General features: G+C 44.3%; 1 protein-coding gene across 1 annotated transcript; it reads left to right on the plus strand.

Annotated features, from left to right (window-relative positions):
• The first annotated feature begins 281 nt into the window (after positions 1-281).
• Positions 282-1,973, plus strand: LOC133890212 (EPIDERMAL PATTERNING FACTOR-like protein 8). Its single transcript, XM_062330664.1, has 3 exons — positions 282-811; positions 1,125-1,162; positions 1,617-1,973. The coding sequence occupies exons 1-3, from the start codon at positions 652-654 to the stop codon at positions 1,815-1,817; spliced, it is 399 nt and encodes a 132-aa protein (XP_062186648.1). The 5' UTR covers positions 282-651; the 3' UTR covers positions 1,818-1,973.
• The last annotated feature ends 8,401 nt before the right edge of the window (positions 1,974-10,374 follow it).

Raw genomic sequence — 10,374 nt, forward strand, 5'->3', positions numbered from 1 at the left:
TCTCACACTTGACCCAAGAAAGACTAGCCCCCACAATCTGCACCTCTCTGCTGGACCACTAGCTCGGCTTGGACCCCTGTGTTCGCGTTAACTTCTGCCAAGTACCACAGGCTTTTCGGGGGTGCATATGCACGCAGCAGTTACTCCATGGCTCCACCAGTGTCCTTCATTTCCCGGTGGGTAAAAGAACCGAGGAGTGTTTGGTACTCCTATTTGGTTAGACCGATTGACGTCGATCTGTGGCAGGCACTGGGCAATCACACAACTGGAGTGAAGTGACGCGTGCGAGGCGAGAGGAGGATGCAAAGCTATACTACTAGAGGTAGACGGTACGCAGCTATACTGCCCCTGCGGCCCTGCCTGTGCGCTCTTTTGTATGCGTGTGCACGGTGCTTTTCTCTCGCTGATGTACTACGTATTAAACCTGACGAACTGGTGGTAGTCGTGTCCGAGGGAGCCGGGCTGAGATCTGACTCGGCTACAGTGGCGTTCGAGTGGGAGGGGGCGGGGGGATATTACAAGACAGTGAGGGCGCACGCCTCCCCGTGCCTCGCTGCTTCCTAGATTTGGCCGCCTGGCAAGCTCCGGCTCTATAGTTGCTGCGGCTTCAGGGGGCTTGAAAAGGAGCTGCTTCTGGGAAGTGCTCAGGCCATGGAGTGCTCCCGGGGGAGGCGGAGATGGAGTGGCAGATCCATGCTAAAGCTGGCGGCCTTGTGCTTCGCCATGGCCATCTGGCTGTGCTGCGTTTGGTCCTGCGATTGCAGTGGCAGTGGCAGTGGCTGCAGAGGGGGTGCGGTGTTGCTCCGTTCAGGTAATGAATCAAGCGATCTCTGCTCTTTTGTGCAGATGCTTGCCGCATTTGGGCAACTTTGGTTTGCAGCTACTAGCTCTGGATAGTTGGTGAGACACTTTTCTCCCGCATTTTCATGGTTGCTGAGATGGGTTTCTTGCTGCAAGCCTGCAATACGCGTGTTCTTTCTTCATGCAGCTGGACTGTACTTGTCCACTTCTGGCGTGAAGCGCAAATAGATTGATTGATCTTTGTTGCACTGCACTGTCATCTTTTAGCTTACGGTTTAGGATCACTCAATATATAACTTCACTGTATTCCTTTTCTTCTGCAGACATCTGGAGACGAACTGCATCATCTTGCGCTAATCAGGTGCGTATCCATCGATCATTTCCCTCTGCTAGCTAGTTTTCGCCTCTACTGCACACCGTTGGAGTGCAGATCGTCTGCTTGGCATCAGCACACAAACGACTTGATTAGTTGTTGTCTTGCTCATAATCTGCTCCGCATTCATCACGATGCGCCTTCAGCTAGCCCAAATCCATACAGAGCACACGGCAACCGCGCGGACAGGCTCCGCCATGGCGGGTGGACGTTTCAGTTCCCACTAGCGCGCACAGGCACGGCCATGCCAGCTCACGGCCCTGTCCGACAGCCCTTCAACGCCGGCAGGGCCCATGTCCTTTTAAGTTTTGACCATACGTCGCTGCCGATCGATGCAACACCGTGCACGACAGCGACCTTACCGACAGATACGTAGGTTTGAAGAGTGAGTGATATACCCTCTGCACTTGCACTGATGATTCGTTCTTCTTGCTGCTCGCAGGGATGCTCTAGAGGCGGGCAATGGCGGCGGTTGCTGGCGGAGGGGCCGGGGTCGTACCCGCCGCGGTGCACGTCCAAGTGCGGCGACTGCAGCCCGTGCTACCCGGTGCACGTGGCCGTGCCGCCGGGCGTGCCGGTGACCACGGAGTACTACCCGGAGGCGTGGCGGTGCAAGTGTGGCAACCGGCTCTACATGCCATAACAGTGCAGTCCGCACCCGGGACGAAGATGCTTGCTTCTTCTTGATCCCGTGATCTGCGGGAGCAAGGAGTCAGGCAGGCGGCGGCCGGCCGGTGGGAGTGTCGAGAGCGCAGCTTGCGCTTGCAGGAGCTGTGCAACACCGGTCGGGCGCTGGCCCCTCGCTGCATTATTGCGCTGGGGCGGGTGGGCGGGTGGCTCGCCTGCGCGCGGTGTCGTGGCCTTCGCCGCGCGCATGGGTGGATCTGCAGCGCGCGTGGTGCGGTGGTGGTGACCTACCGGCTGCTGGGATACTGAGCCTGTGCACATCTTTTTCTGTGGCGCTGGATTTTGCACAGCCCTACCACGAGGCGTCGAGTCATGGGGGCGTACGGTGCGTGCCGAAGGGGGGGGGGGGGAGGGGCGACGATTTCCGCTACTGCACGTGTCCCGATAATCTGTGTTATTCGGAATTGAAATTCCCACAAATTGGGGCGACCTTTGGAGCTAAATCTACGTTAATGCTGTCTGGTGAATCTGTAACGTCATACTCTACGACTAAAATATATTGTAGCCTAAAATTCAAAATTTGGGCAGAATATTTTTCATATTTTGTAGTATAACCGGCTCATTATCACAGGCACATCAATATAAGATTCTAAACACGTATAAACAGTAATTGAAACTCCTCACTACGCCCTACAACTCATTACACCCTACAACTTTTTACAAACTAAGATTTTATAGCGTGAACTGGATTATCAAGATTTTATAGCCGATTAATTTCAGTTTCTCTAAATGATAGCACGATAATGACTATATGTACTCTTAACGTTACGTTGATATAGATACCTACCGAAAGTTATATCTACTTTATTATAAAAAAAAGGATGACAATCCGACTGTGGAAGCCTGCCAGCCAACTGGCTGACTGAATAGGTCTTTACGCATGTGGGCCCACAACATAAACTGCACCTTCCTTATTTTTATTCCCTTTATTTCCTCTCATCTCCAATAGCTTCCCTTCGAGGGGAATCGCGAAGGGAAATGAGAGAGAATCCCGAGCTGGAGGGAATGACCCTGGAAATCCCTTCGCGACGGGAACCGTGAAGGGAATCCGTTGGAGCGCTGAAGGGAACGAAAATCCCGTCGTGAAGGGATTTTGGCCCCTGAAGGGAATCCGTTGGACACAGTCTAACCATATTTCTTTCATTTTGTTCCTTTTTCGATTTCCTTTCCCGTTCCTATTCCTTTTATTTTCTCTTATCTCCAACAGCTTTCTTTCGAGGGAAATCGCGAAGGGAAATGAGAGAGAATTCCGTCCTGAAGAGAATGATCCTGGGAATCCCGTCGTGAAGGGAACCATCCCGTCGTGAAGGGAACCGTGAAGTGAAACCGTTGGAGCGCTGAAGGGAATGAGAATCCCTTCACGACAGGAATCTCGCCCGCGAAGAGAAGCTGTTGGGTTTGACCTTATGCTGAAATCGAATGAATAATTCCGTACACCAAATTAGTGCAGGCTCTACTTATATTTATAGAGACTGAAGTCTGTTGCCGAACGTGTATAGTAAACGTTAAAATGCAAGAACGTTAGCTCCACTCACATAGACGCTATATGATGATCCTACTATCTATGCACAAACTATATCATGCTAACAGAAGTGCTAACAGCCTAGACCGGTTCAATTCATTCTTCGACACCATCCCTCAATCTTAACCACGAATTCATTCAGGTTAAGATTGCGACAAAGTTTCATCAGTTGTGGTGCCTCTAGAGGTTTGGTGAAGACGTTGTCTACTTGATCCTTGAAAGAGATGAATTTGATGTCCAACCCTTTATGTGCCACGCGCTCTCGCACAAAATGGAAGTCAACCTCGATATGTTTAGTTCGAGCATGGAACACCATGTTGGCAGACAAGTAAGTCGTGCCCAAATTATCACATCATAGGCATGGTGCTCTTCGTTGATCAATCCCAAGTTCACCAAGAAGTGATTGAACCCAAATGAGCTATTTGCAAGCGCATTATACTCTGATTCAATATTTGACCTTGACACTGTAGTTTGTTTTCGGGAGCTCCAAGAGATGAGATCGTAGCCGAAATAAACAGCAAACTCACTTGTGGACCTCCTGTCATCAGGGCACTCGCCCAATTGGCGTCAGAGAAAGCACTGACCAACTCTGATTGTGACTTGTTGATGGAGAGACCTGCCAGTGGAGTGGCATGAATATAGCGAAGGATGTGCTTCGGTTGGATTAGCAAGGTACTGACACAATCAGTTCACCAAAAAAGCTATGTTAGGCCTTGTGAGGGTAAGATATTGCAGAGCACCAACAACACTTTGATACCTTGAAGCATATGTAGATGACAATAGTTTCCTCCCGTTTTCGTCAGAGTTTCTAAAGTGACATGGGAGAGGTCACTGGCTTGCAGTGGTGCATATTTGCTTTCTTCAAAAGATCAAACAATGTACTTGGATTGAGTAAGGAGGATACCAGAGTTTGTAGCCTGAACTTCAATGCCTAGAAAGTAATGGAGATCCCCAAGATCTTTGATTGTGAAGTCTGTCTGAAGTTGATGAAGAAAATTTGTGATTGCTAGATGAGAGGAGCTTGTGACAATAATGCCATCAACATATATGAGCATAAACATAGTAACATCAGCAGTTCTGAAGATGAACAAACATGTGTCTGCACAAGATGGTTTGAAACCCGAAGCTTGCAGTTTTGAACTAAGGCGAGCATACTAGGCACGAAGGGCCTATTTAAGACCATAAAGTACCTTTTTCAACTAAAAAATATGATTTTGATGTTGTGGATGAGGATACCTTGGGGGCTGTTTCATACAGACTTATTCTTCCAAAATTCCATGAAGGAATGCATTTTAGACATCTAATTGTCGTAAGCTTCAGCCTTGTGACACGACTAAAGACATTATAAGTCAAATAGTGGCAGGTTTGATCATTGGACTGAAAGTATCTTCATAATTGATGCCTTGTCTTTGTTTGAAGCCTTTGGTCACTAACCGAGCTTTGTATCCGTTAATGGACCCATATGCACTTATCTTGAGTTTGAAAACTCATTCACAATCTATGAGATTCATACCATGTTGAGGTGGTACCAGGTCCCAAATATCATTTTTACCAGAGCTTGAAACTCATCATCCATGGCCCTTTTCCAATGCACATGCCGAAGAGCTTTAATGTGATCACTTGGTTCTGTGGTGAGCACACCTGCATACCTCACAGTACCATCAGAGAATTGCTTTGGTCTAGTGATATTGTCTCGAGGACAAGTACACATAAGGTGAAGAGAGGTAGCAACAAGAACTGGCATATATGCAGATGCATGTTCATCACTTTAGTCTTGTGATTGGTTTGGAGAGCGATCACCAGAAGAGGTGTCAGTCGGTGTAAAATCCAATGGAGTATCTGCATACGCCATCAAATCAGCTGTAGATTCTAAATTTGGTGAAGATGTGCCGTTGTTGACAACCGCGGGATGTCACATCCCAATTCACAAACATGTCATTAAGCATAATCATACACCATAAACATCGTGTCTAATCATGAGCATCATGTTTATTTGTTAAGAATTTGATGAGTGCTTGTTAATTTCAAATGGTTATTTAAAATTACTTTGAATTATGAAAATATGTGATGTTAGAGTTTTCATTTAGTTAAGTATCGTATAGGCGTAGTGGGTGAATCCATTTAAAAATGGGTTCATCTTATTGTAATCGCTGCGCATTTCATTTAATAGAATGTTCGTAGCTGATTTCTGGGTTTGTCTCTCTAGCTTGTGGGACCCACTAGTCGGCCCAACACCTCCCCTCTCCCCCCCTCTCTCGGCTGCATAAGCAGTAGCACCCTCTCACCCCTCACTCACTCTCACGTGCCTCTCCCCTCCCACCCGAGCTACCCAAGGAACTTCCTCCCCCTCCCTCTCTCAAACTCTTTTATTCTCCCCCAAATCTCCCCTTCAAGAGCAAGTATTCAAGGTATACATGTGTTGCCATGGCATTCCCCACATTCTTAGCTCTCTATCCACCCAAAAATCTCTTGCATGCATGAGGTTTTGGGTGATTCTCAAATTATTTTCGTCACCCTCTTTTCTCTGTAATTTTAGTAGCAACTTCTTCATCTTCTCCAAGTTTTCCCCTCTGAATTCTTCACCAACCGACATTCCCCAACCTCCAACAAGACTTTGGGTGAGTCTCATAGGTTCTCTTGCTGTGAATGCGCGTTGGGTTTGGCTGGATTTCATGTTTTGGAGCTGCAATCGAAGAATGGTGAAGCACCAGTGTTGTTGAGGCAAAAGAGCTAAAAGGGATGTTTAGATGAGGTAGAGCGCGTGATTTGTGTTTGTGGAGTGGGTAAATTAGGTCTAGAACTAATGCTTTAGTGCCTATGCATGTTTAGATAGGTTGGTTTGAGACATGCAAGTTGAATTGCCCGACAAATTGTTGGAAAACTCGTGTTCTGTGAAAACACGGAGGTTCTGGGTTAATCCAAACAATTTTTAATAGAGAACCCTCACCGAGAACTTCACCCGGAGGTTCTGATACCCGAAGGTTTCGGGTTCAATCCGGACCTTTCCGGATTTGTTATTCATCAGAGAATTTTAGGTTTCGGGTTCAACCCGGACCTTCCGGATGTATTGTTCATCAAAAAATTTTCTTTTTTTGGTTTACTTTGCTAATAGCACGTATATTTCGTAATTAATTCATACTAACTCCAGAAATTATGATACCCATTGCATTAGCTTCGCATGAGTGTGAAATACATGTTAAAATGTTGGAGCTCAAGAAAATACTTGTTTATAATTAATTAAATTCATTTTACTTTAATTAAATCACAACTAATTAATACTATGTCCTAAAATTATGAAATCACCTGGAAAATTCATGTATTGATCAGTACTATCTAGAAAAAAATATACCTTGGTATGAAAGTGTTGGTTAAATTGTGAAGTTCATTTAATCTTGATAGCTAGCTTAATTAAGGTTATTTTAAACAATCCTTAAATGAATCTTTTATACCATGAGCTTTCGCACTTCAATTCATATGATTCTTGTTGCATCATATTTTTTACTCAGTACCTCATCTCCTATTAAATTTTCATGGCATTTGGTATATGTATCATAGCATTTCGTCACATTAATTGTGATGCACCATTCTTTCTTTTAGCGATCGACAAACTAGAGAGCGATGAGGGTGTTCTTGAGGTGAAACCTGATTGTAATATTGTGTGTGAAGCACTTAAGCAAGGCAAGCATCTAAGCATATTTCACCTCATATGTTGGATTATGTGGAGTCTAATTTGATAAGTTATTGCTTTACATATGTTATGCATGTTAGCGAGTCTGTGTCGGGTTTTATGGGTAGAACTTATGTTGATGCATTTTTTACCTTGAACTATTGATGTTTCCTATCCTTGTAACCCGGGTATAACATGTCGTTGTTCAACTTAAAATTATCCGATATGCTTCGTAATGCATAGGTGACCGGTAGAAGTCGAGCGGTGGAATGTTTCATCGTTCGCGAGTATAGGAATTAATTACTTTCACAATGAAAACAAATATTGGGCTTGTATATGTGTGATGATAAGAAGAGATGTGGGGGTACTAGGGGTCAGTCGGAAGAGGAACCCGGATGCCATAGAGCACTTGCATTGGTTAAGCACTGATCGTTGGTACCGTTGGCTTTAGCACATTTTATTACTTATCACATATCGATCTAATGGTAAGATAAGCTAAGTATCGTAAGTCATCACGTTCATTTGACTCATGCACCGAGATGTGAGTGAGAAGGCTTGTAGAGGCACCTGAGGTTAGGCCGGTAAGTCATCGTATGCTCGGGATCTAGGTGGTCTCCACATGGCTCGACATGGGAATAAATGTTCAGGGTGAGTACATGAACAGTTGTCACGTGAATCATCGCTTACAACTGACAGGTTGTATGGAGGGTGATTGCATGACGTGTAGGCAAAGGAGTACCCCTGCAGGGTGTAAAATCAATTCAAATTGCCGCTCTCGGTCATGAGCACGATTTTGTCTATCTACATCAGTCGTAGAGTTCCGAATGTGGTTATGAGGGTATGATGGGAAGTGGATAGAGATGGTGATTGATGAGTTAAGATGTTCCAAGTTACAGACATATTATGTTGATGATCTCAGTATAGGAGGGTACAGTTGCTAGGTTGTAGTTGCTCACACTTGAGTTGAAATCGCTTTTTCATTAAAAAATTTATTTAACCTTTATGACCGATTCCTTGCTACGTATCCTCAAATACATTCTTCTTGAAGTCGGGTTATTATATGTATCAACTATGGATTAAGTCTTGTGAGTACCTTCGTACTCACACAACTTGTTATCTTTTCTGGTGAATATGAGTGTCGACTACTCGAATCCCACCAAGAACGGTGTGGTGGCGAGCAATTGTTATACTACTACTAACCCTGGTCGATTACTTTGTGAGCAAATGACACCACTGGTCTTCTTTTATTTTAGATGTTTTCTTTCCGCTGTGATTTATGTATATTTTTATGCTAGATAACATATGTATTTGTATTTCATCAACTTGTAATCACTTATAATCTTGTTTAACTTGATGATGTGATATTCATGTAGTGAAATGTATGTGTGGATAATAGCTATCCTGGGAGTTATCAAATCACACATACCGGGACTGCCGGAATTAGATTCGCTTTAATCATTAGTGGCTATGATCATCGTGGTGAGATGTGGGTTAGCTCGTGGCACGTCGAGAGATGGATGTGGACTAACTCTCATTTTATTAAATGATCGTTTTAATGATTAACTTGAAATTAATTTGGACGGCTCCTCACATTGGACCTACTACATTGTTTTGTAGAACGGAATAAGCCGAATTAAAAGGAGTTGATGTATGATCATTACATGACTGGTTGTTCTGAGATCCATAACCCTCAAAATGATGAGAAGGAGCAGGTGGGAGAGGATTGGGATTTAGACCGAATGAACCCTGAATTTTGTGACATTTTGGCAAATGGGAAAATGGTTTCATCAAACCTGACATCCCAAGAAACATAGACGTGTCCTGATTTGGGATCAAGGCACTTATAGCCTTTGTGCAATGCACTGTATCCTATGAATACACATTGCACAAAATGAAATTGGAGCTTGTGTCAATTATACAGCGCAAGTTAGGCCAACATGCGCAATCGAAGGTTTTCAGAAAGGTGCAAGAGGGCTTTGAGCCAAAGAGTTTTTCAGTGGGGGGTTTTAGATTGGATGACTTTGCTAATGAATCTGTTGATAAGGAAGCATGCCGTTTGAAACGCCTCATCCCAGAATTTAACTAGCATGCCAACATGAGATAGACCCATTTCAATAATGTGCTGATGCTTCCTTTCAGTAGCTCCTTTTGTTGATGAGTGTGAGGGTATGAGACACAATGAGAGATGCCATCTTGAGTGAGGATTGAGTGAAGTTTCTGGTATTCACACACCCCAGTAAGACTGAACACACAAGACCTTAGCACCAAGGAGTCGTTAAACATTAATTTGAAACCGAGGAAAGATTCTAGCAACATTAGATTTCTTCTTCAGAAGGTAGAGCCAAGTAAATTTGTTGAAATTGTCAATGAAACTTACACAGTATGTATACCCTCCTACAGATGTGTGAGAAGGACCCCACACATCAGAATACAAAAGTTCAAGAGGAGAAGAGGAAACACTTTTGGACAAAGAAAAAGGCAATTGACAGCTTTTGGCTAATTGACAGGCGTAAGAGATTGTGACTTGCTTATTACTGCTAGAACAAGAAAGTTTATTGAGTTGGATAAGTTGTTGAACAACTGGAGTGGATAGATGTCCCAATCGGTAGTGCCATTGCTTTGGAGTGGTAGCAGTATTGATAAGAACACTTCTGGACAAGGCATGGCGACCAGGTGAAAAAGAGTAGAGTCCTCCATTACATTGACCGTGAAGAAGGATCTTTCTCATGGCTAGATCCTTGACAAGGTAATAGTTCGGATGGAATTCAAAAAGAGTATTATTGTCAGTACTGAATTGATGAACATACATAAGATTTTTGGTGGTATGTGGCACATGCAGAATGTTTTTCAGATAAAGATCACGATGAGGGGTAGTAATCTTAGAATGACCAATGTGGGAGATCATCATACCAACTCCGTTGACTGCATGGACTTGATCCTTTACATTGTATCTCATTAACTGTCAGTCGATCCTGATCATTAGTTATGTGATCGGTTGCATCGGTATCAACATACCAATTGGTGTTAATGTTGTATGTGGGCATGGTCAGTGCTGAACTTGCTACTCTCTTATCTTTAGGCTGATAAGACTGATCAAATCTATACCAACATTTTAGGGCACCGTGACCAATCTTACCACAGACTTGGCATGTAGTGTTGGCAACATAATTGGTGCTGTTGTTGGAGGAAGAATTATAATGATGTTCATGACCGTCACTACTGCGACCACAGCAACGACCTTGACGTCCACCTCATCCACCTTTACCACATTTGGCCGAGTTCACCGAGGAGCCAATTATCACCACAGATTGTGCTCAAGCCACG

Source organism: Phragmites australis, chromosome 1 (genome assembly GCF_958298935.1).
Source record: "Phragmites australis chromosome 1, lpPhrAust1.1, whole genome shotgun sequence".
Lineage (NCBI taxonomy): Eukaryota > Viridiplantae > Streptophyta > Magnoliopsida > Poales > Poaceae > Phragmites > Phragmites australis.

Bases quoted from the DNA above. Each gene is read 5' to 3' on its own strand.
- LOC133890212 (XM_062330664.1), top strand. From the start codon at position 652: ATGGAGTGCTCCCGGGGGAGGCGGAGATGGAGTGGCAGATCCATGCTA. The intron at 812-1,124 runs GTAATGAATCAA...TTTCTTCTGCAG, and splicing joins TGCGGTGTTGCTCCGTTCAG to ACATCTGGAGACGAACTGCA. The intron at 1,163-1,616 runs GTGCGTATCCAT...TGCTGCTCGCAG, and splicing joins CATCATCTTGCGCTAATCAG to GGATGCTCTAGAGGCGGGCA.